Here is a 27,042-nt window from a genome sequence, read left to right on the forward strand (position 1 = left end):
CAAAGAACTGCGAGACAGTCGGCTGTCCCGCATATTGGGAGATCCGTCGGATGTCATCGCTATAATTCACTAACATCAGAAATGTGACTCTCTGGAACCGTTATAAAATGAACCTGGGTCTCTGATCTACACTATTCTGCGAAACTTATGGGCGAAAGTCAACTTCGCATGATGTGTCACTGCCAAGTAACGTTGTTTCATGAAATATATCCCATAAATAGATAGAACTACTACAGAGTTCTACAAAAAGTAACTGAAAGAAATACGCGGTGACACGAACAGAAATGACACTTTTATTCAAAGACAATAATTACCATTAAGAAACTTTTCTGGCAGAGTAAAACTGTGTGCCGGACCGAGATTCGAACTGGGGACCTTTGCCTTTCACGGGCAAGTGCTCTTCCAACTGAGCTACACAAACAGGACTCGTACCCCGCCCTAACAGCTTTACTTCTGCCAGTACCTTGTCTCCTACCTTCCAAACTTTACAGAAGCTCTCCTGCGAATCTTGCAGAACTAGCATTCCTCAAAGAAAGGATATTGCGGAAACATGGCTTAGCCACAGCCTGGGGGATGTTTCCGGGATGAGATTTTCACTCTGCAGCGGAGTGTGCGCTGATATGAAACTTTTCTGCCAGATTAAAATTGTATGCCGGACCGGGAATCGAACTCGGGACCTTTGCCTTTCGCGGAAACATCCCGAGTTCGAGTCTCGGTCCGGCACACAGTTTTAATCTGCCAGAAAAGTGTCATATCAGCGCACCATCCGCTGCAGAGTGAAAAATCTCATTCTGGAATTACCATTAAGTCACCGCAATTTTTGATAATGTCTTGGATATTAAAAACGGTGGGACTTGGCTCTTAATACGTTGTATGATCACCACACACAGCAGTGTATCCTCTGCAACGTGCTCGTATGCTGTCCACAAAGTTGACACGGAGTTCTTGTGGTAGGGCGTTCCATTACTCCATCGGCGTGGGTGAAAACTGCTATATGGTTGTAGATGCATGGGGACGTTCTGCAATACGTCTCTCCAATGGCTCCCAACTGTGTTCGATGGGATTTAAGACGAGAGGGAGGGTCAGGCTAGTCCAATCGCCGAGTATCTTCTCATTGCAATAGCTGCTCCATATGCACAGTTCGATGCGGTGACGAATTGTTATCCACCTGGACCACCAGAGGGATCATGTTCGATAATGTTGGAGGTATCTTGAAATGGCGAGAAGTGCGACCACGTAATGCAACCAGGAGCGTTGTCAAACATATTCGCTCTAATGGTCCTTGTGTTTTGGCGTGAGGACGAATAAGGTTGTATGACCGTACTGACATCCAAATCTGTGAACACAGCACATCAACCGGTCAACCTTATTGCGACACTGCACGCCTGCTCTATGTGCGTCTTTCCAGGGCCGCATCCGCTCCTGACTTGATATTTATGGGTGACAGATAATTCGCGACCACTCTGAACAGCGCAGGTGTAGGAGCTCTTGAAACGGGAGCATATCCAACGACGGACTAGCCTGCACATTCCCCCATCTCAAATCCCTTCCAGCACAAGTGCGATGCGTTGCAGATACGTGTAGCAGCACGTTCACATGCACCAACGACAGCACTGGCGGAGGAATGGAAAGCACAACTTCAGTGCGGTAGAATGAGTATGATACATAGGCTTTAAGTGAAACGAAATCACAAAACACACACACACAGCCGGCCGCTGGTGGCCGAGCGGTTCTGGCGCTACAGTCTGGAACCGTGCGACCACTACGGTCGCAGGTTCGAATCCTGCCTCAGGCATGGATGTGTGTGTTGTCTTTAGGTTAGTTAGGTTTAAGTAGTTCTAAGTTCTAGGGGACTGATGACCTCAGCAGTTGAGTCCCATAGTTCTCAGAGACATTTGAACCATTTGAACACACACACACACACACACACACACACAAAACACAACTCACAACGAATCAGCAGACAGTAAGAAACTAATGGCGTATTAATGAGTTACAACAACAAAGTTACACAAAATGTGGGAAATTAACTTAAGAGACACGGGCTCAATATAGCACACAGAACCAACAACACAATACGGTAGAGACTTGGAAGAAACACAATCAACACTAACAAATACAGCCAGTCTGGGATATATCAACTAGCTTGCAACTGCTGTCAATCTGTATACGTGAGTCAAACACGCAGGCATTTTAGAACGAGGTATGCAGAACACCCCAGAGCACTGAAAAGCAATAGCTCAAACTCAACGTTTGCAGATCACGTAATGGCACCGAATCACCACCCAACTAACACTGAAACCGACTTAAAAATCCTTAAACCTAGTATTAAACTTCTTAAAATAGAAGAAAACTATCATGACCAAAAATCAATAACTCAGGGTAATGAAATACTAAAGGAATATACAACACTGTGAAATAAAAACCTCTATAAGAGCTGTATAAGTAACACCCACCTCAAAACTGCACATCATCAACCTCTAAAATTAAATTCCCTCTACCCCACACTGCACACCATTCACACCACAAGCCTATCCACACTTACCTTCTTATATCTCTCTCTCTCTCTCTCTCTCTCTCTGTCTCTCTCACTCTCTCTCTCTCTCTCTCTCACTCCCTCTGACTTGGAAACACGCACACACGCACGCGTATATATATATGTCTGGGTGAAAACAAAGCTGTACAGATGTCTTGCATAAGGCCGAATTCTTCTACAATTGTGACGTATGTATTGTGACGGTGCAATTAAAATTCCTAGCTTCTTGATGAAATACTTGCATAACGAATGCAGGTGAACACTACATGTAGTTCTTGCTGATCGCTTTTGTGCAATTAATACCTTCTTTATGAGCGGTGAGTTAACCCGAAAAATTGTTCTGTAAGACATTACTGAATGGAAATGTGCAAAGTATGTCAGGAGGTTATTTGTATATTTCAAATACTAGCAGTTATAATACCAACAGCAAAAGTCACAGAACTTAATTGTTTGAGAACCTCACTAGTACGCTTCTTCCTGTTCAAATTTTCATCAATATATTCACCCAGACATTTACCCTATTTACTGATTTCTGTTCATGTGCGACATCGATTGCTGGTATGACTCAAATTGTGGTTCAGAACTGAATGCAGTAAGATATATGAAAATGTAGGAATACACCATCTTCGATTAGGATTTTTCTTTTAGAAAATATCATCAATAATCTCTTCTTTGGCTTTCTCTCTTATGGAATTTGTTATAACACTAGTATAATCTGCAAAAATACCGACAGTTGAATGTTATTTGGAAGATCATTCACATACACAAGTGGATCGAAAATTGAACCCTATGGGAGTTCCTTTGCAATTTCTCTCTAGTCTAAAATTTTCTACTATTCCCTGTTTGAATTATTCAGCGTAACGTTTTACGTTCTGTTTGTAAAGTATGGTTCAAACTAGTGGGGTGCAAAGCTACCAAAACCATTAAACTTAAGTTTTTCTGAGAGCGTATCGTGATTTGCACCAGTGGTCACGAAACTTATAAAGCTTTCGAGCTGTCGTTCCGTTTTTGAATCCTACTGTGAGCCGCCAATAGAAACGACAGAAATAATAACTTAAAAAAATATCTTACAGTTGTTTATTGCCTGTACACTTACATTTCCAGTACGGTTAACAATGAATAAAATTTAATGAAATCAGATATGAGAAAAATAAATTGAAATCGAATTGTAACTAACAAGGAAACTGAAGTATACTTAGTAATAAATTACAAATGTAAGAATCAATTTTTACAAGATATTAATTTCGATGAGAGGGATGGCAGAAGTCATCAAAACGTTTTCTAACACTGGGAGACCAGCTAGTGACTGTGCGGATGAAATAAGCAGTTATTAGCGCGGTACGAGTTCAATGGAGCAATCCAGGTTATCTAACGTGACCGTTCATGCGATCTACCGAAAACGACTGAACTGTGCCGTCCATCGCCTTCACAAGATCACAATAAATTCTAGCTGGCGTATTTTATTACTAGCTGTTACTCGCAGCTTTACTCACATGACAGTAAAATTAAATGCAGTGTGCTTACGGCTTTATTGCCGAGGAGACCCCATTTGGGACTTGCTACCGCTTGCTGCAAGTAAGTCTTTTTATTTGACGCCCGTTCGGCGACGCTGTGAAAAATACGAACTACCAGTTTAATAAGTCACGGCTGCAAACTACTTACACGAATTCTTTAGAGACGACTGCAAAAACTGGTAGAAGCCGACCTCGGGGAAGATCAGTTTGGATTCCATAGAAATGTTGGAACACATAATACAGACCCTACGAATTATCTAAGAAGATAGATTAAGGAAAGGCAAACCTACGTTTCCAGTATTTGTAAACTTACAGAAATCTTTTGAGAATGTTGACTGGAATACTCTTTTTCAAATTCTAAAGGCGAAAGGGGTAAAATACAGGGAACGAAAGGCTATTTACAATTTGTACAGAAACCAGATGGCAGTTATAAGATTCGAGAGGCATTAAAGGGACGCAGTAGTTGGGAAGGGAGTGAAACCAGGTTGTAGTCTATCCTCGATGTTATTCAATCTGTACATTGAGCAAGCAGTAAAGGAAACAAAAGAAAAATTTGGAGTAGGAATTAAAATCCATGGAGAAGAAATAAAAACTTTGAAGACTGCTGACGACATTGTAATTATGTCGGAGACAAGAAAGGACGTGGAAGAGCAGTTCTACGGAATGAAAAGTGTCTTGAAAGGAGGATATAATATGAACATCAACGAAAATAAAACAAGGATAATGGTATGTGGTCAAATTGAATCAGTTTTGCTGAGGGAATTAGATTTGGAAATGAGACTTCTCAAGCAGTAAATGACTTTTGCTATTTGGGAAACTAAATAACTGATGGTGGTCGAAGTAGAGAAGATATAAAATGTAGACTGGCAATGGCAAGGAAAGCGTTTCTGCATAAGAGAAATTTTTTTAATATCGAATATAGATTTAAGTGTCAGGAAGTCTTCTCTGAGAGTATTTGTATGGAGTGCAGCCTTGTATGGAAGTGAAACATGGACGATAAATAGTTTAGACAAGACGAGAATAGAAGCTTTCGAAACGAAGTGCTACAGAAGAATGTGAGGATCGTAGATAACATAATTAATGAGGAGGTACTGAACATAATTGGAGAGAAGAGGAATTAGCAGCACAACTTGACTAGAAGAAGGGATCGGTAGGTAGGACATGTTCTGAGCGATCAAGGGATCACCGATTTAGTACTGCAGGGCAGCGTGGAGGGTAAAAATCGTAGAAGGAGACGAAGGGATGAATACACTAAGCAGATTCAGAAGGTTGTGGGTTATAGTAGTTTCTGAGAGATGAAGAACCTTCCACAGGATAGAGTAGCATGAAGAGCTACATCAAACCAGTCTCTGGATCGAAGACGAGAACAACAACTACCTGAAGCCACGAATTGTTGACTCTTAGCAGTAGTTTTGTTACGATGAGTGATGATGATGGTACTAAAATAAAATGTGGACTTCCTAAAATTAATAAATAGCTTAAAATGACGAAGAAAGGAAATAAAAAAATGGTAGTTCAATGCAGCGCAAATTTGCTAGCATTTGTATGTGCAGTAAGGTCACATGCCCTCACGTATCTGCCTATCAACCAAGGCTACATATTATCACTTGCATATTGTCTTCAAATGCAGCCTCACTAAAAGCCTCCCATGATCTACATGTAGAGGTACGACTTCTCTCTGTATCTCGTGCGGCTTTAAAGGACTTAGTTGTTGTTAGTCTTCAAGTGTCTCCGAAACTATGAGAGACGCGTGAAGTTCAGCGGCTAAAATGCGACGTGCTTGTGTCTGAAATTAGAACAGAAGTATGGATTAAACACGTTGAGGCTTGTACAATCGTTGTATTCGTTACGTTTAAGCGTTTTCTAAGTAGCGTACAAAACAATAAAATTTGTAAACGTGACGAAGTTCAAAAGTCAAAGTGTAAGTAGCTTTTTTCGAAGAGTAATTATTGTTCCATATTTCACGTTATACCCTTCAGATGTATAAATACCTTGTACTACCAACTTTCTAAAGTAGCCTGTGCCCTTCCCCAGGGTTGAAGCTATTTGCATTTTGCGCACCAAATTTCATCAAAATCGGTTCAGCGGTTTAGCCGTGAAAGCGTAACAGACAGAGTTACATTCGTATATATATCAGTATGGATTCAAGGCTTGTAATATTTGGTGAATAAATGTATAATTAGTATTCTCAATCGAGATAACCTCTGGAAATCAAACTGAGACATGCTAAGAAATTCTCCCTACTTAAATGTGTGGGCATTACTTTTTCGAATATTTTCAAAAATGGTTCAAATGGCTCTGAGCACTATGGGACTTAACATCTGTGGTCATCAGTCCCCTAGAACTTAGAACTACTTAAACCTAACTAACCTAAGGACATGACACACATCCATGCCCGAGGCAGGATTCGAACCTGCGACCGTAGCAGTCCCGCGGTTCCGGACTGAGCGCCTAGAACCGCTAGACCACCGCGGCCGGCTCGAATATTTTCGAAAAAAATGTTAGTATGGAAATAAAACGATGATTAGGTAAGTCCTTTTGATATATATATATATATATATATATATATATATATATATATATATATATATAGAGAGAGAGAGAGAGAGAGAGAGAGAGAGAGAGAGAGAGAGTACTATTCACTTCAGTGACGGATCTTAGTGCTCCTTCTAGTTGCTTAAAGTTTTGTGGAATGACGTTTTTAATATATTCTCTTCAACTGAACGATATAATCGTATTTCTGCTGCTGCATTTAGAAAGTGATGGTTAAAAGTTCTCGCAGGTTGCGAGCTATCGGTCACAACATTGTCATATTATTTAATTATTATGTTATTTTGTACACTGACTAGTTGTCCTGTCTCAGAATATCCCGTACAATTTTAATGTTATTCTGTGCGTCATTAATTTGTATTAGGACGTACATTTTCATCGCAATATTTACACTTTCCAACCCTTTATTCGTAGTAATTTTGCTTTAGCGTTTTAAATCAGCTGTTCATTATAGTCGCGTACTTCATTTCATGTTTTTCGTAGTATTTTCATCTCTTTCTGTGTTACACTAACCCTCGTTTCAGTTGCCTCTTTTTACCTCTTTAATATTAACCTGTGTTAAGTTTGGTTAGGGGTGCCCAAAGATTTATTTGTTTACCTGAATTTTAAAAATGATTTATTTGTTTACTTGAATTTTAAAAATGAACGGTATCTATTAGATGAATTACTCAAATTTATCTTGTGTTGTGCTGTGGATAAAGAGCCGTTAAGCCCTGAAAATTCATTCCCATGGTGGCAGGGGGGGGGGGGGGGGTGGTCGCGAAGTTATCTTTGGGATAGCAGAGTTGTTTCTGGTACCCTGTGTTGTGCCGTAAGCCCTCCATTGCGTGCAGTCCAGTGACTGCTTACGGAAGCGAATGGAGGTGTGGACGAGTGCCGTCAGTTGGTGGAGAACCAAGAACAGAACGCCTTCTCCGAGCTGGGACACCAAGGAGCTGTCTACTGGACCTCTTTTGATAGTCAGCGAGGGGCATGGCCGCAGTGTGGACACAAACGACCCAGTGGGGTGGCTGGTGTCTTTTCCCGGGCAGAGGACCGCGATTCCAATGGAAACAGAGACAAGGGCTTCCAGATTGCAAGAGTAGTGCTAACTGGGTAGTTCAGTGACCTATAGCAATATTTTAGTCGGCTTAGTGTTGTAACCTAAAGTACTGTAAATACAGGTTGTGCATTGAGGGTATTGGGTGATCAGCATTATTGCACTTGGGAAGTCCGACGGCGCAGTGCGGTGCGTTATGATTGTTGTGGGGTGGCACGCTGGGCGTACGGATCTTTTCTCTAACAGCAAGAGCCGCATTGATTTTCTTATTTATGCACCATGACCATGATTGACATCGTACCTGTCATTGTGGAGAAGGTGATCACATTATTATTATGCTGTCAACAAGACTGATTTTGTTTATGCCATTTTACAGAAAATTATCTTGTTATTTTACCCTGTGAGAGCGATCTGTTCTGTATGTCATATTGTACATGAAACAGCATTGAGAAATTTGCCTAGACAGTCCGATAGAAGCTTGAATGTAGCTTCGCTTCAGTTACTTCTTAGTGACAGGAATGGGCGTAGATCTTTATTTAGCTGAGTTCTAATGTAATTATCCTTAGTTAAGACAGAGAGTTGCCTACTAGTTTGTTGTCTTGCGGTTAATTCCCGAGGCCACGGACCAGATATTGTGAAGTATTATCGGCTCACTTAAAGCTGGGGAAAAGTCGATTTGAATTTGTTTTTATTATGTTAACGGTTTTTTATGAAGAGTTTTTCTTGTTGAGTCCTGCCCTCAAGAATCGATTGAACTGTGAGTTAAGTTCTGTTTTGTTATCATTTCTTTTTTGTCGAGAAGAATATTTTCTGTTCAAGAAGTTCTTTGTAAAATTGAGCCCAAGGCTGCACAACCCCCAGCCCAAACCCTGTTCCACCCACATCCTACGTTATTTCGGTGTAGGATAAAGAACTAACAGCTGCTTCGCGTAATCTTCTGCAGCACTTTTACGAATATTAACCCAAACTAACGCTAATTGTAGCATACAAAATCGATCTGTGGTTAATTTTCTTTTCGGTCTGTTCGGCATCTAAGCAATTACAGTATGTGTTTTACGATGATGCCGTGTACTGTTATAAGTCGAGCCTCCGCTGGGACTTTCACGATGAAATTTAAAAGCCCTCCCTGCTGCTCGGAGACTTTGCAAATCACGGAGGGGTAATTCATGTTCGAGGTGAAAGGGGAGGGGGCTGTGGAGTAAGGGTGGGAGGGGGAGGGGGGAGGGTGGCAGGAAGAAGACTTTTTCGAAAGTAAACAGCCGTTTTGATATTTATAAAGGGCTGCCCCCGATGCGACGGAGCTGATAAATGGGCGATTTCTCGCTCAGCAAGTTTTTAAATTTCAGCTTCTTAATCGAGTTTCAACCGCAGTTCCGTGTTCCTTGACGGGTTTAATTTCCTGGTGACGCATTACTTAATCTTTGAAACATATTTCTCGATTAAAAAGTTCCTCAAATGGGATGAAATACTGCCAAAAGTCTTATTTAGAATTACTTGATAATCAGGTACTTAGTGACCTGCCGAGCTGAGCTTTCAGAGATTGTGCTAAATGTGAAGCCTTACTAGACAACATTATTCCGCTTTCGTCTTTAGAAACTACTGACTATTAGTTTTTGTTAAAATCCTTCCTGATACTCGTAATTTGGTCTCTAGTAGAAGTTGCAGCTGCTCGTGCAAACTTACCACATTTCGAACACGCTTGTTAACTAAAAACCGGTTCCAGATAAAAAGGATAAAACACGCCTGGTAATTTTTAAAGACAAGTATCTTTGTGTAGGACCTATCATAAACGCAGAGGATCAGGCTGTAAAAACTATATAACGTAACCTGAAATACTATAAACCCTATCCTCGTGTGATGCGTAGTCAAGATTTAATCATAGTACATCATCAAGCAAAACTGTTTCCATTATTTTGCAAGGTATCATACGAAATCTCTTTATCTTGTAACTAGTAGGTCCCGTACACACTGAAACTGAGATGTAAATTCAGGACTAATCTGAAATTTAAGAAATGATATATAGTAATGTGAGTTGAACCTGTCTAAAATCTGATATTCATATACTGAAACAAGCTGTTTGTTTCGTTTAGTATAAATATAATTTATTTGCTTTGTCATCAGCCTGCTACTTTTTAGTACACTTTCATCCTGTGCTTAGAGAAAGGAAGGCCTCGTCGCCTGTGAACGCGATGCTCTGTCGCGTTGGTGGATGACTCTTTTGTACTTGCGTTTCCATTTGCAGTCTATTTTTCTACCGTATATTGGCGATTTTAGAAGGTTCAAGGAGAAAATTAAACTGCAAATGGAAACCCTTGTATGAAACCGTCATCCATCGAGGCAACAGAGCAACGCATTCGTTGGAGACAAGGCCTTTCTATGCACCAGCCAGCTCCTTCTTCTCCACTGGCAATTGTGATAATCAGAGCGCAATAACTGAATAACATGCAACGTGGCGAGACGTTGCGCCTACTATCAGTCAGCGTACAAAGTCACGTTTGCTGCCGAAGGGGTCACGTAGTGGCAGACGCCGGCACCTACGACTAGGACACTCTGTATCGTCGTTGGATGACGTTTCCGGACACGGGTTCTTACCCTTGATATCTGCCTCAAGACATCCTCTACAATCCTTCGGACAAGGGCTCCATTTATGGATTTGTTCCTCAAGACATCCTCTACATTCCCTCGTAGTCTGTCACAACATCTCTGGGACATCCTGTATATGGACAAAGCTGCTTGACCCTTTTTTTCTGCCGGCTACAAATTTTACACTCTACAGGCCTGTCACTTGATGTAGTCGTGTACAGCATATACTACTGATGATAAGCAATGTGGCGCTATACCAGCTTGGAAAACAAATTCTTTAAAGTGCAACTGATGATGTACCACAAGATGTGCTTTATAAAATTCAATTTTTTGTGTTTTCTATGTGTCTTGTATATTTAAGACCGCTTACGAGTACGAGGATTTTATTTCATTATTTAGAGATCTGAAAAAAACTTCTATTTATTTGTGTAAGATCTACGTACTAACAAAAACATATGTTCAGTATTATCTTGAAAATTTCCGATACCAAAGCCTTTGACACATGTGTTCCATATTTGACTGCTGTAGACAATTCTTTGTTGTTACGTAGAAATATTGGTCAGTATTCCACATATTTCAGACATTGAAAGATGGTCCACACCTCTACCGACTCTCAGAAGGAATGAACGTCGTCTCAAATTGTGTTTCCGAGTTCCGTTTGCCTCTTTCCGGTGGGTATGAAGTGTTAAGAATTTCAATGTACAGTGAAGTGCTTTTCCAGTTATTTTATCATCGGCTATCCGATTTTCTCGATTTCAGGCCATTCACGTCAGTACCAAAAAAACAAACATAAAGAGTGTAGGTTGACTACATCTATGGTCTCATAAAAGATTATTCGTACATACATTATACACGTATTATGTACATACACTGTGTCACGTAATTATATAAAAAATACGCTTTCAAAAACTGTTTTACTGCCTATTCTACAGTTGAAACGCTTAGACATTCTAATAGGTTCTGCTATCGCATAGTATGCTTTATATATAATATGATGTGTCCTAGCTTTAATTCGTCTTCCTGTTACTATTCCCTTATTCTAGTTCAATGGAGAAAAAGCAGCTTATTTGGTCGGTTGAGCGTATCTACTTAAAGCTGCTGCAACCTCTACTCTACAAATGCTTCAGCGTGAAATGTAGCCCAAATTCACCTCCCAATCTATGAAAAATCTACCTACTACCAAAACTATGTATCCACAAACTGTTATTCAGCTCAAACTCGTATACTAACCTTTGACTACACAGAACGTAATCTGCATTGAACTTTAACTGGTCTGAATACCATTTGTCTTTATATTAAATGCGCAAATGAAGTAAAACAACTAGCTGGCTCTAATCAAAATTTTCACTTACCTCTCGTCTTGACAATATTGTTGCAGATTTATCGAAAGCACAACAGAGAACAGCAAGCAGGCAGCGACTAAGTTAGATTTCTATTTTTATGTAAAATTTCAAGTCAATATTCAAACTGTTGCATGCCGTATGGTGCAATGTGGTAATGCGTAAAGATAAACCAGCTATCAACAGTGAGATGGGGACAGCAAGACAGCAAGTATTCCTACGAAAGGATACTCCAAGAAAATTAATTTAGAATGAAGAACGTATTCAAGAAGACAGAGTAAATTTCGCGTGATCTTCACACATCACGATGGTCTGAACGATAATATGCTTGACAAAGTGAACAATGATTTGAAAATGATGCAATGTTAACAGAGAATTTCTTTAAACACCAGACAGCTTAATGAGTTGGTATCTCAACGCATGATTCAGTGAAGTGGGGTGACCTTTCTCTTAGTTCTGAGCAAGTTAACCAGCCGCCAATAACCATTCGACAAAGTAGCTGCCCAGTGCTGCAGTATTACCTCAAACTTAAACTCTTCAAAAAATAATAACATTATTCAAAATTTGTATTCTTGTCGCCTTCCAGTTTATACATCATATTCATCCTTTCTATCCTTCACAATAAAATTTTCTTCATCTAACAGATATAATCACAAGCCAACACAGCACTACTGAAGACGTCCATCACCTACCACTTTTCAACTAAGACTGCACAGAGAATGTGTCTCAAGAAGACCAAAGATTTTTTAACAGTAACAGAACTTGCTCTCTCTCTCTCTCTCTCTCTCTCTCTCTCTCTCTCTCTAACGTGCATATCGGTAACTTACAAAAGTCAAAATGACATGCCCATCTTACACTGTTTCTGGTGACGTGAAGCACTGCGCGTAATGTAACAAGTTTCCAGAATGAGATTTTCACTCTGCAGCGGAGTGTGCGCTGATATGAAACTTCCTGGTAGATTAAAAGTGTGTGCCGGACCGAGACTCGAAGTCGGGACCTTTGCCTTACGTTGGCAAGTGCTCTACCATCTAAGCTACCCACCCACTACTCACTCCCTGTCCTCAGAGCTTTACTTCTGCCAGTACCTCGTCTCCTACCTTCCAAACTTTACAGAAGCTCTCCTGTGAACCTTCGCAGACTGAAAATCTCATTCAGGAAACATCCCCCAGGCTGTGGCTAAGCCATGTCTCCACAATATCCTTTCTATCAGGAGCACTAGTTCTACAGAAGAGTGAAACTCTCATTCAGAAACATCTACCAGGCTGTGGCTAAGCCATGTCTCCACAATATCCTTTCTATCACGAGTGTTAGTTCTGCAAGGTTCACAGAAGAGCTTCTGTAAAGTTTGGAAGGTAAGAGGCGAGATACTGGCAGATGTAAAGCTGCCAGGATGGGGCATGGATCGTGCTTGGGTAGCTCAGATGGTAGAGTACTTGCCCGCGAAAGGCAAAGGTCCCGAGCTCCGGTGCGGCACGCATTTTTAATCCGCCAGGAAGTTTCATGTAACAAGTTGTTGTCCTTCTACAATGTACAATAGCATAATGAAAAAGAAATAGGACATTTAGATTCGTTAAGTGCTTATTTTAAGCAAATCATTTCACAACAATATTTAGCAGACGCGGGCAATCACGTCTTAAGGCTTAAGAGATTTTGGAGGTGGATAATAATTGTGTCACGTTGAGAACAACGTACACAGCATGTAAGACTGTACCGAGTGGTTAGCCGTACGCGTGCCTTTCTCTGTGCAGTGTCGCCGCGAGTGCGGGAGAAGTTCCCCGTACTGGTGTTCATCCACGGCGAGTCGTACGAATGGAACTCGGGCAACCCGTACGACGGCACCACGCTCGCCAGCTTCGGCCGCATCATCGTCATCACGCTCAACTTCCGGCTCGGCATCCTCGGTAAGTACTGTGCAAGTACGCGTGAGTGACTTCCTATACGGTTGTCGACAAAGAGTGTGTTCATCCTGAACCAGCTCTCACTTCCTTCCCTTCCTGCAAATATTCCTTTACTTAGACGTGCAAAATTACCTCTTTCGCAAAATCATCGATATTGCGCAACTCATAAACAACAGTTTCTCGTGGAATAATATGGTACGTACAAGACAAACGCGGCCCAATGCAGTAAGCAACCCACTGTGGTTTTACAAACAGTCCTGTTGGAGGAACATCCGCAACTGAGCATTATACCAGAGGTTGAAATCACAGCTACAGTTGTAAGGTTCGTTTATTACACACATGACCGGTTTCGTGTTCTTATACGCTCATCTTCAGGTATCTCATGCTCTGCGCTCGCTGGTAGAGCACCGCATCTTGTAGGCGTCCACCGCGGCGCTCGGGGTCACAGCACCAAGTCACGACACCTGAAGATGGACGTATAAGAACCCGAAACCAGCCGTGTGTGTTTCATGAAACAACCTTACAACTGTAGCGGTATTTTCAACCTCTGACACTGTGATTTTACTTTTTCACACTCACCCGAACTTCCAATTACGTGGCCGGCATGCCATTTGTCGCAGCAACTGTTGTTATTTATTCCTTGACAGCGCTGTGACAGTCTTTACAATAATTTAACTGTCCGGCACAATCACATTTACAACATCTGATCAAAGTATCCATACAATTCTGCGTAATGCGGAATTGACTACTACAGTGGTGTCCTAAATCAAAGCAACAAACGGAAATTTATCAAGTTTGCAATTATTTTGCCACGAAAAGGTATAAAAAGGCGACAGTAAAATAGAAACAATGTTAAGAATACATAACGTTCTGGCTGTAGAGAAGCACTATCACACGCGCTTGTTCAGAGAAGCTGTAGAAATACAAAAACACGCGAACAGTTTCAACAAGAAAGAGGAAAGCCTTAAGGTAAACGGGTCCTGGCTTCCCGTACTGCAGCGAACGACCGTCGCAGGTAGCAAGAGGAGAACCGCACCGGAAATGACCGCGGAAAAGCCCTCGGACGTTGGCGCGCCAGGTACATATAGTCTGCGGCCGCGAGCTCGCCTCCAGTTCACCACCGGCAATGGAGGGTGAAGCTTTGACAATGCCAGCCACTCGTGCTGGCGAAACGTCAGAAAAATCATTAGATGAACGTCGGCCGAAGAACCCGAGACAGAAGCCAATAGGCAGTTTGTCAACAAGTGGCTACGAAAGCCTTAACAATTTTGTATAACGTAAATAATTGCAACATGCATAACAGTAGACAAAACTGTTTTCCGTTTTTTTGTTTTTTCAACTTAACGGATTTGCACACGCATTCCAACAACTGGTTAATGTGCTCAGTACGTGGTATGGCCACATATGGGAGCAATACAGGTCTGAGAACAACGGGACATGCTGTGAATAATGTCATCAATCTCAATTTGAGGAAATAACGCCCATTCTCAGTGGAGAGTTATACACCGTCTTGGGGTGTGGTTGGTGGCTCCAACCCGTGTCCCTAGCGCATCTAAGAGGTGCTCTACGGGATTAAAATCGGAAGAGCGTGCAGACCACGACATCAGTTCAGTATCTTCCGTTTCAAACAAAACATGGGTCATCTTTTCTCTATTAGATCCAGCATTATTCTCCATCATTAGGAAGTCTAGGGCGCATGAGCTCCCAAGATCTCGTCACGATACTTGACAGCAGTTAAACCTTGCCGATTCACCGTTACAGTTTCATGAAGAGGTCTTCGTGTGTTCAACATAATCCGTGCGCACACCATTAGGGATCTCCTCGATATTGTTTGCTTTCCACAATGTTTGGATCCAGAAAGATCCACGTTCCCTCCACATGAGAATCCATCGAGAATCATTCTCCGGACGAAACTGGGACTCATCTGCGAAAAGTACATTGGTTCACTATTCGACCGTCCAAGTAGGATGTTGATGACTCAGTTATAAAGTTTTCTTCTGCGAAGACACATCAGAGGTACACATGCAGCAGGTCTCCAATAATAAAGGCCACTCTGCCGAAGCCTACTGTACATCGTTTGCCACGATACAACGCATCCAGTGAATGCTGCGAGGTAAGATGGCAGTAGCCGTGAAGTACTAAGGGCGAACCGTCTTGCCTTTACAGCTATCGTCAAACGTGGTCGGCCCTGCCCTAGTCTTCGCGATACAGTCTCGGTCTCTCTAAACTGTCGCCACACCCGGGAAACAACTGAACGATTCAGATTAAGCCAGCGGTCCACAAAGGGTTCGGGACTGTCCTGCTTCCATTCTTCCTAGATCCTTCACCTCAGAGAATCAGGTAGACGTCTTCTCTGTGCCATGCTGCATCGTCTGTGACTGTGTACACAGCGATTGTGGATGTGGGACTACCCGGCGATCACTATCCAGTTTGATAAGCGCGCTAATGTCATCGTGGGCGTGTTTGTCCGTTGCCCGGTTCAAAATGACTCTAAGCACTATGGGACTTAACTGCTGTGGTCATCAGTCCCCTAGAACTTAGAACTACTTAACCTAACTAACCTAAAGACCTCACACACATCCATGCCCGAGGCAGGATTCGAACCTGCTACCGTAGCGGTCGCGCGGCTCCAGACTGTAGCGCCTAGAACCGCTCGGCCACTCAGGCTGACAGACAATCATCGTTTCCTAACTGTTCCTCTCCTATACTCAGTATACTATGCCGCAAAATATATTCATATTCTTCCACATTTGACATTTTCTTAAAGGCAATAATGAAGCCATTTTAACCTCTAAAAAACACCCCCCCCCCCACACACACACACACACCGTAACAACATCTATTCTCCACGTAAAGTTCGTCAGGAACTCGTCATACTCGAACCCTTCGATCGGATTGCTACAGGATGCAGCGTGATTCATCACGCCAAACCACTAGTTACCAGACATCTGCCGCGCGGGGTAGCCGCGCATTCTTAGTCGTCCTGTCACTGTTCGCGCTGCTGCCCCTGTCGGAGGTTCGAGTCCTCCATCGTGCATGGGTGTGTGTGTTGTCCTTAGCGTAAGTTAGTCTAAGTTAGACTAAGTAGCGTGTAAGATTAGGGTCCTACCACAAATTTACAAATTTTTCGGTCATCTACTGTGCAGTGACGTCGTTGTTGACACCATCTCAAGTATAGCATAGCATTGGCTACAGAAATGTGTGGCTCATGAGGATCTACTCGACCACTGATCCATTCTATTTAACTCGCTACGCACAGTCATAGTGCCAGCTGGACTGGTAACAGTACCTTGAAACTCAGGAATGATTTCACGCCATTTTTTACAACCAACCTCCGCACTGTTCGACGGTCCTTGACCATCCGTTCAGTGAGGTCTTCCTGGGCTTAGTTTAACTATGTCTGTTTCTTCTCGTCTAAGTTTTACAAGCACATCACCAACAGTCATTCTGGGCAGTTTTAGAAGGGTTGAAATGTCTCTGATGGATTGTTTACTCAGGTGATATCCAGTGGCTCGTACACGTTCGAAGTAAGGGAGCTCTCCTGACCAACGCTCTCCGCTCTTACTGCTTCCCTTCTGGCAACACAATACGGCACGCCTGATTTTATAAGGAAGAAAAATTAAGGAATTCGATGAATGAGCGACACAGCACTAATCTGAACTGTTGGCGCAACGACGGTAACAGGAATTGCGGGTCTGTCTGAAGGCTGTTGCATATTTTGTGTTTTGTGTTGTACGTTTCGGCGATTACGTATTACAAAGTGTTTTCTGTTGAGAATGTATTTTTGTGCAAACATAGGTAACTGATGTAACAAATCGAGTAAATCATGATTAACATTATTGTTCTCTAACGTTCGTCTGGAGACGAAGGGTTCCTTTTACCACAATACTCAGAAGTATCTCTTAACCTGCTCCGGACATTTGTCGATCGATTTCGGGTTCATTTTACACAACTTACCTAATGGCTTGCATCTATGATTCTCAGCATATCATGTGTAATAACGGCCTAGTTTGTTCCATGGGAGCAGTGCTTTCTGAATCAAAACTGAATGAGAGACAGCAATTATTATCCAGTTAGTGGAAAATAAAACACTGACAACTCTTTTAAAGAGACGAATAATATCGACCGGTAAAAAGTATAAATTAGTTTCAGGACCTGAAGCCTACGAAACGTTCATAAGTATCAACGCTGGTGGAAGAGTCCTCTGGGGCCGCATCGCTTAAGTACTACGTTTACCCTGGGGAGTTTGTTTATTACCTGTCTTTTTCTCTACATTTTTCTCCGCGCTCTCTACACATCCGGTGACCACGGACATACGTAACAGCATTAAGCCTACCTCAGTGATACGCTTTCAGGTGCTCTCCGGTGACGGCTTTGAACGCATGCAGTATTCATCGCGGTGTCAGCGAGTGCAGGAACTGACGGCATGTTCGGCCGCCACGGAATTGGTGGCGCCGCGGCGCGGCGGTCGTGAAAGCGGCGGTGCGCCTTGAAACTCAATCCGCAGCGGTCGGCCGGTCCATTAGTTCCCTACCCCCTCCCCCCTCCCTCCAGCCCTGGCCACCCAGGCGTCGATAAACGTGGTTCCCGGGGGTACAGCGGTCAGCGCCGGCGATCAGAATGACTGCCTGCCTCGTCAGCCACTTGACCGCATCACTCTGCTATTGGGTGGGAGTGGGGGTGCCGGTCGGCGAGCTAACGCGATTGGCTTGGCTGGAGCACAATCAGACACCCCACTAATAGATCTGAACCTCCCTCCTCCACCTCCTCTCCCCAGCCTTTCCACACAACTTGTATAAGTCCCCCGTCTAGGTTTAGAATTTTTTACAATTTGCTCTACAATCAGTTTACCTTTAGTTTACTCACTATGTTTTATTTCCCACAGCAGATTACCTTTCATTATGTCCACGGCAGACATCGAATGCTGTTGCAGTTTTTATGCGAGGGTGAGTCAAATGAAAACCTTAAATTTGTAATAACAAATCGAAATTTCGGGCCGTTATCCTATATGTTGGTAAGCGTGCTACAAACAGCGTGCAAAATGGCCTGTAGGTGGCAGCATAGTGCAGATGCACACATACCATCGCAGTGTCAGTATGAAGATGGCTGCCCCACTTGCGACTTGCACCAGGGAAGAACAGCGTTCTGTTATTCGGTTTTTGCGTAGTGATGCTGTGAAACCTATTGAAATTCATCGACGAATGAAGGTTCAGTACGGTGATGCATGTTTGTCACAGCAGCAAGACTACGAATGGAGTAGGAAGTTCGCAAATGGTGTGACTTCAGTGGAAGATGCTCCTCGTCCAGGTCAGGCACAACGAGTTGTGACTCCACAGAACATTGCAGCAGTTGAAGCCATAGAGAAGGAAAACCGCCGAGTGACGCTGTATGACATTGCAGCACGTTTACAGATTAGTCATGGGTCAGCACACCACACTGTGCATGATGTGCTCCAGTTTCACAAAGTGTCTGCAAGATGGGCGCCACGGCAGCTGACTCCTGAAATGAGAGAACGACGTGTTGATGCTTGTGAAGAACTTCTTCGGCACTTTGAACGAGAGGGTGATGGCTTCCTTGCAAGAATCGTTACTGGGGACGAAACCTGTGTTCACTTCCACCAACCGGAAACGAAGAGAGCGAGCAAGGAATGGCGCCATTCCTCATCACCAAAACCAAAGAAGTTTCGAGCAGAACCATCGGCAGGGAAGGTTATGATGACTCTCTTTTGGGACGAAGAAGACGTCATTTTGGAGCATTAAATGCCTAGAGGGACCACTGTCACTAGTGCATCATACACATATCTCCTAAAAAATCTTCTGCGGCCTGCAATCAAATCAAAGCGACGTGGATTGCTGTCAGCAGGTGTCCTTTTGTAACATGACAATGTAAGGCCCCACACTGACCGTACAACAGTTGCAACAATCACAGACCTGCATTTTGAGTGTCTTCCTCATCCACCATACTCACCAGACCTTGCCCCAAGTAATTTCCATATGTTTGGACCACTCAAAGACGCAATGGGAGGAAACAGGTTCCGTTCTGATGAAGAGGTACGCCACGCGGTGTATAAGTGGTTGCGCAGACTAGGAAAAGAATTTTTTTCTAAAGGAATTTATGCCCTTTGTAAGTGCTGGACGACTTGCATTGAGCGTGGGAGAGATTATGTTGAAAAATGATACAGCTTTGTACCTCTTCTGCACAATAAATAATATTTTACAAATATTTTAGGTTTTCATTTGACTCACCCTCTTACAATAGCTACCTGTCTGGCAGTGCTTGAAAGAGAATCCTTAGAAGAAAGACAACGTTCAGATCTCAAGGGTATCCAGCCATCTGTTAGCGGACATTAGTATGGGGTGTGTCCATCATTCACCTTAACGACCACTTGAACTTTCCTGGAGACATGTTAAGTGTGTGTGTGAGAGTGCCTGTGAAGGAATGCAGCCTATTATTTCCCAGGAGCAAAACCAGACAAGGTATTGTCCACTGGTGTTGACAATCCATTACATCAACAAAGTTTCCAGCTGGGTTCATTTCAGGATTCTGGGCAGGCTAGCCTATTTGAAAAATGTTATTTTCCACAGACCTTAGGCTAGCAGACGCTGCTTTACGAAAGGGTGCATTGTCATGGTGATACAATCATCATCCCCAAATTGTTCCTTTTCTCAGTACACAACGCAGTAAAATGTATTTATATGCTTCCACCTTAGTGTCTTCTTAAGTGCAATTAAAGGGCCAAACCCTACCCATGAAGGAACACCCTCATAACATAGCACCACATCTTCGGTGTGTTACTCTTGACACTACAAGTGGTAGCAGATAACGTTCCCCAACATTCACCAAACTCAAACTCTTCCATAGGACTGCCACAGGGTGAAGGCTGATTCATCACACCGTATCACTCGTTTTCAGTGATGCATTGTCCAGTGGCTTTGCTCTTTACATAGCTTTAAGCCTCACTTAGTATCGACTACAGAAATGCTCGACCATTCCACGCCATTCTTTTCAAGACTTTTTTTAACTGCCTATAGGCAGTCACTGTACTTTCTGGACTGTTTCGGGTTTTTAAAACCACACCTCCGCAATGCCTTACGGCCCCTGTGTGTCTGTACACGAGGCCTCCTTGGTCGTGGTCCTGCAGCGGTTGTTCCTTCACGATTCTTCACAACTACTTCGCAGACAGTCTACTTTGGCAACTTAGAAGGGTTGAAACGTTCCGGATGGGTCTGTTACTCAGACGCCATCGAGTCACTAAGTTCAAACTTACTGAGATCTCCTAAACAACCAGTTCTGCTTTTCTACTGACAAGATAATACTCTCTGCCTCATTTCATATTGGCTTGCTTGAATCTCGTGACATCTGGTTGTCAGTTCCGCCTTACAGGGAGGTGTCCGGAAACTTTTGATCAGACAGTTTAGTTATGACGAAAGGTTGTGCGACAAATGTAGAGAACTTGTGTTCGAAGTAGACTGTACGACCAGTACCTGGCAGCAGCTAACATTATGATCATGAGAATATGGTAAAGTAGATTAGGACATACGAAAAGAAACTTCCCCCTTTCCCTTTAATCAAATGGAGTAGTTACACTACTGCCCATTAAAATTGCTGCACCAGGAAGATGATGTACTACAGATGGGAAATTTAACCGACAGGAAGAAGATGCTGTGATATGCCAATGATTAGCCTTTCAGAGAATTCACACAAGGTTGGCGCCGGTGGCGACACCTACAACGTGCTGACATGAGGAAAGTTTCCAATCGACTTCTCATACACACAGAGCAGTTGACCGGCGTTGCCTGGTGAAACGTTGTTGTGATGAATCGTGTAAGGAGGAGAAATGCGTGCCATCATGCTTCCAATTTTGATAAAGGTCGGATTGTAGCCCATCGCAATTGCGGTTTATCGTACCGCGACATTGCTGCTCTCGTTGGTCGAGATCCAATGACTGTTAGCAGAATATGGAATCGGTGAGTTCAGGGGGGTAATACGGAACGCCGTGCTGGATCTCAACGGCCTCGTATCACTAGCAGTCGAGATGATAGGCATCTAATCCGCATGGCTGTAACGGTTCGTGCAGCCACGTCTCGGTCCCTGAGTCAACAGATGGGGACGTTAGCAAGAGAACAACCATCTGCACGAACAGTTCGACGACGTTTGCAGCAGCATGGACTATCAGCTAGGAGACTATGGCTGCGGTTACCCTTGACGCTGCATCCCAGACAGGAGCGCCTGCGATGGTGTACTCAACGACGAACCTGGGTGCACGAATGGCAAAACGTCATTTTTTCGGATGAATCCAGGTTCCGTTTACAGCATCATGATGATCGCATCCGTGTTTGGCGACATCATGGTGAACGCACATTGGAAGCGTGTATTCGTCATCGCCATACTGGCGTATCATCCGGCGTGATGGTATGGGGTGCCACTGGTTACACATCTGGGTCACCTCTTGTTCGCATTGACGGCACTTTGAACAGTGGACGTTACATTTCAGGTGTGTTACGACCCATGGCTCTACCCTTCATTCGATCCCTGCGAAACCTTACATTTTAGCAGGATAATGCACGACCGCATGTTGCAGGTCCTGTACGGGCCTATCTGGATACCGTGGCCAGCACTTTCTCCAGATCTGTCACCAATCGAAAACGTCTGGTCAATGGTGGCCGAGCAACTGGCTCGACACAATACGCCCGTCACTACTCTTGATGAACTGTGGTATCGTATTGAAGCTGCATGGGCAGCTGTACCTTTACAAGCCGTCCAAGCTCTGACTCAATGCCCAGGCGTATCAAGGCCTTTATTTCAGCCAGAGGTGGTTGTTCTGGGTACTGATTTCTCAAGATCTATGCACCCAAATTGCGTGAAAATGTAATCACATGTCAGTCCTAGTGTAGTATAGTTGCCCAATGAATACCCGTTTATCATCTGCATTTCTTCTTGGTGTAGCAATTTTAATGGCCAGTAGTGTACTTACTCTTACTCTCCTGGCCCTAATAACCGCAGTCGGTTTTTGGCTTCGTCAAGTAGCCTCTCCTACGGTATTCTGTCTTCGGCATCTTCTTTTCTTGCTCTCAGGACCTCAAGATCCTTGGCAACCGGGTCTCCTAGAGTCTTCGTCCTTCCGGCTTATTTTCTGAGACTTCTCTCAGTAATGATCCCTGCTCTCTTCTATAGACGTGGCCGGCACGTCTTAGTCTTCTTGGAAAGCGGAAATGAATACGAAAGAAATATAATATTGACACGAAGCACCTTCGGTCATGTTCTGTACAGTGTCTTGCGGAGTGCTTGCGCTCATTGTCGTGACTTTTACTAGATTCTTGTTTTCTTATTACACATTTGCCGTGGCGCCCTAGGCGGGAGGCGCCGACGACACCACGCGCAACACATACAGGGTGGTCAGAAACTGTTTGAAACACTTGTATGAATATTGCATGGCAGCTTGTACTGAAACGTAACTGCTGAGAAAAAAATGCGATACGTTGCGCATCTTCAGAGTTATTAGAATTGAAATTAGCCAACCGAGACTTCGCGCGCTGACATTCATGCAGCCTGCCAGGGGCGGTGTTGCCCAACGAATGCGTTGTTTGATCAGCTGAAACCTTCATTTGCGCGCGACGGCCTCGCTGTCTAATTTTTCTTGACATTTATGACTCAGTACAACCTACATCCCTACAAGCGTTTCCTTTCTGACGACCCTCTACATAGTGCGGAGTAGTAAGCTGACCTCCTGCAGTTCAAACGATGTGGGACTTTGCAGCCTCAGAACTCAGCGTATAGGCCAGCATACGGAATCAACTACAGTCCAGTCAGGCCACCATGCGGCGTACACGGTGATGACAGAAGTCGTCGCCAGACACACATGTCTTCATGAATCCGTCGTGTCACGTGCTGAAAATAGACACGCAAGTATCCCTCCACGAGGGCCTTGAGCTCCGGACAGAAGTTCCGTTGCAGCCAGCAGCTGGATGACATTCACCTTCGCCGTTCCAAAGACTCAGCCGCCGCATTAGAAAACACTCCGCTTCCACGACCACGGGACTCTTACGTGATCGGCAGCGAGCCATCTGCGACTAGGAATCATTTGTGCTGTTGTTCTACTGACGAACAAAATAGTTGCAGACTTCAAGTTCTCTATCCCCGTTGGACTTAAAAAGTTTTCGTGACTGTTGTAGCCGGCCAGTGTAGCCGAGTGTTCTAGGCGCTGTAGTCTGGAACCGCGCGACCGTTACGGTCTCAGGTTCGAATCCCGCCTCGGGCATGGATGTGTGTGATGTCCTTATGTTAATTTGAACATACTAAAAGATTTTACCTTTAGAACTGCGGTATCTCAAACGGTTCCTTAAATATATGAGGAGAACAGTTTAACTGAATCGCCTTGTATGAGGAAAACATCGTCTGAAAGACAGGACAGGACTACAGTACAGGTGTTACGACGTCGGAGAACATCTTCCACGACCGCAGAAGACAGAAACTTTAGTGGAAGACAGATATTGGAATTTATACAACAAATGATTTGGGACTACTGGTATTAGTGTCAGTCTGAGATAATCTTGGCACAAGAGAGGCAGTTGTGGCGGGCTAGATCAAACAAGTGAGGAAACTGATGAACAGAGCAAAATCAATAGCGAGTAAAGTGTCCCAATGTGTACTTTATGGGCTTGGATGACTCATCAGTTTCATTAGGAAAAATATGCGAAAACTGGGTGTGTGATGAGTGCGTTGAGAACAGAGCAGAGTGGGGGGTTTGTAACGCGTAGGACGCACGGCCGGAAATGGCGTGTCAGATCACAGAGCGCTGCTCATGCGAACGCCCGGTCGTCATTAATCCCGCAGCTGTCGACATGCAAATAGTCTGCGGCTACGCGGCACTTACCCCGGCGCGGGCATTCCCAACTAGTGTTGCATAATTTCGCGCACTGCCCGCTGTTCCTGCCTGCGTCTAGCACGCGCTAGTCGCCCTAGCAAGCTGTTGACGAGGCAGCTTAAGCGCTGTGTCGCAGCACGTCATCTAGCTGGCGCACTAAACATCAAGTACTGAACGTACAGCACGAGCCGCTGTTTGCTTCTCATATCAAGTCACCACTCAGTCTATACTTCCTAATGCACCACATAAATGTCTGCTTGCAGACTCATTCCTGAATGTTTCCTCACTCTTACTGCGATCCATTACTACTGAATGTAAATCTCTTCCTGTTTATATTAGGCCTGTTACCCTATTGTCTCGTGTTTCTCGCTTTCTGATGGGCTGTTACTCATATAATTTTAATTGTCTCATACAATAACTTTCGCATGCTTTTCCATTGCATCACTGTTTTACCAATACAGAACAGATATTAATTCTTAGTTCGTCTAACATCTTCCTTATCGGAGACATTACGTAACCGTAACTGTGACCATCACTTTTGATGCTATAGCTCCAGTTCCTCAAAAAATTATATATTTACAAGACCGGTTTCGACCCCAAGGCTTTTATCAAATGCTCACTTACAAGAGGAGTAGTTTTGTGAATTGACGACAAACTGCACATGGTTCTATGTCTTACATTGGCGCGAAGTATTCCATCGTATATTAAATGTTTTTCTAGTTTGTACTAATCTTTCCATCTTGCACATAAAAGAGATCAAATTAATACTCCAAAACGCTTTACTAAAATTTATTCTACTAATTTTGTGAAATTCTTGGATAACAACAATCTAAATATTATTATTTTTACGGACTCCTTTTGACTAAAAGCAACAATAGCGGTAAAAACGTTTAATCAACGCAGTTCCCAAACAGGAGTTGGTTACCCTGACCACATCTTCATATTTTATTGCTTGAGTGATTTTGTTTACTTATTTTATTTCTTAAAAGTGACTGGTTCCTGAATTGTACTTGAGATATCAAGTGCATTTCTGACACAGCTTCCAGTCTTGAACCTTCAGGGCCCCAATACGTTCGATTGGGTTCAAGCTTTGAGATTTTGTGGGCCATTCGAAGACCAGTACCTCCTGGTATTTGTTCAGCCAATTTTATATTTTCGATGTGGGCACGATGATGTTGTCGTAAACGAAAACAGGCATCTCTTCTGTTGGATAAAGAGTTTCAGTAGTTATCAGCATACATTCCTCCAAAACGCGCGGGCTACGTGTGTGCGATGCATTTAGTGTTTGCAAGTTACGTGCTCATCGTGCCGTCTCCCGCTGCGTGACGCGGATAATGACAATCTTTAGATCTTCGTAACTGTGTGAAAAGGTATAAAAAACTATGGATACCCATCCGCGAAAGAATATTTTCATATTTTCTAGATTGGCCAAATGCTCTAGAAAAACAGTACTGTATAACTAACATCCTACATCAAAGTAAGAAGAGAGCAAGTAGAAAATCTACAATTTAATCATATCTTTGCTCTTACTCACTTGTTAGTGTGCCAGCAAGTAATCTGTGAGTGTGCTGGTAGCTTTGAGTTAACATTAGCGACAGGTTCTATCTCAAAGTTTATCGTTAGTCCAGTGGAAGGAAACTTGACGAATATGAGTGTTTTTAACATTCCTACGAAAGTTCGCAAAGAAGCAATAAAATATGGAACCTAAAATATCTATCAACCCGTAATTACAATAGTATTAGGGGCTATCAGGTATAAATTACATACTATCAGTACGCTATACATGTAATAAAACACTATTCGTCAAACAGGACTGTCCTAGACGAGAATTTCGTCTTGAACTATAATTAATTGTAAATCTTTGTTTCCTGACCGTAAGAAATAAGTAGAGAACCGGTAGGACATGTTGCCACATCAGTTGAAAGTAATTCAGTTGTTATTAACAACCCCGAAACTAAATAATAATCTTGAACACAGTGGAGGCGTCCAAAATGCTTTAAAACAATGTGCATTTCCACCTTTGGGAGTACGCAGAGAGAGCAGTGAGAATTTAAGAACGTGGGATAATGATTCATTACCTAACAGTCAAGGCCGGCTAGTAGTATAACTGCAGTAATACTGGGGCAAAAAACTGTAGAAGTCCCAACCATTAAAGGGTCATTACAGTCACTGTCGGACAGTTTACACCAAACAACTCAGAAACATCCGCGATAGAGGTCGTTCAGGGTAACGCGATTGCAGTGCTACGGTGATAAGTCTTGAAATTCGATCGATGGAAGATCCGGTGGAAATTTCTGGAAATTGGCTATCTGGAAGAACAGAACATCTGCTGACGGACACAACGGAGTCTGTTGGCACAGAAAAGCCGAGTCAAGTTCTGACTGAAGTCTAAAAGGAATATGCCTGCAAGTAGAAACGAGGAGTGACAAAGCAACGTAAACAAAGAGCCAAGAACTTCTAACAGCGCGACTCAAGATATAACAGTATGTGACTCGGAAGCGAACGCCCATGCCGATCACCATTGGTTCGAGGGCAGTAGTAAAGGAGTAAAGAAAAGGACAGAAGCTGGGGATTGCAGAGTCAATTAGAACCAAGCGGAAATACAGGAAAAGAGAGGCGAAGCTTCCAATCATTCCTGAAACCAGACTTATTAAAATATCAGGAACAACAAGTACAGACTACGGAACTGAAAAGAAGTAATTTACACTCACAAAGGAC

At 43.3% G+C, this 27,042-nt stretch overlaps 1 protein-coding gene across 1 annotated transcript in view; it reads left to right on the forward strand.

Annotated features, from left to right (window-relative positions):
• Positions 1-27,042, forward strand: part of LOC124593848 — a 542,124-nt gene that overhangs the window by 110,564 nt on the left and 404,518 nt on the right. Inside the window, exon 2 of the mRNA XM_047132196.1 lies at positions 13,311-13,463. Coding sequence (XP_046988152.1) covers positions 13,311-13,463 — 153 coding nt within the window. The remainder of the gene's footprint in view (positions 1-13,310; positions 13,464-27,042) is intronic.

This window comes from Schistocerca americana, chromosome 2, assembly GCF_021461395.2.
Source record: "Schistocerca americana isolate TAMUIC-IGC-003095 chromosome 2, iqSchAmer2.1, whole genome shotgun sequence".
Lineage (NCBI taxonomy): Eukaryota > Metazoa > Arthropoda > Insecta > Orthoptera > Acrididae > Schistocerca > Schistocerca americana.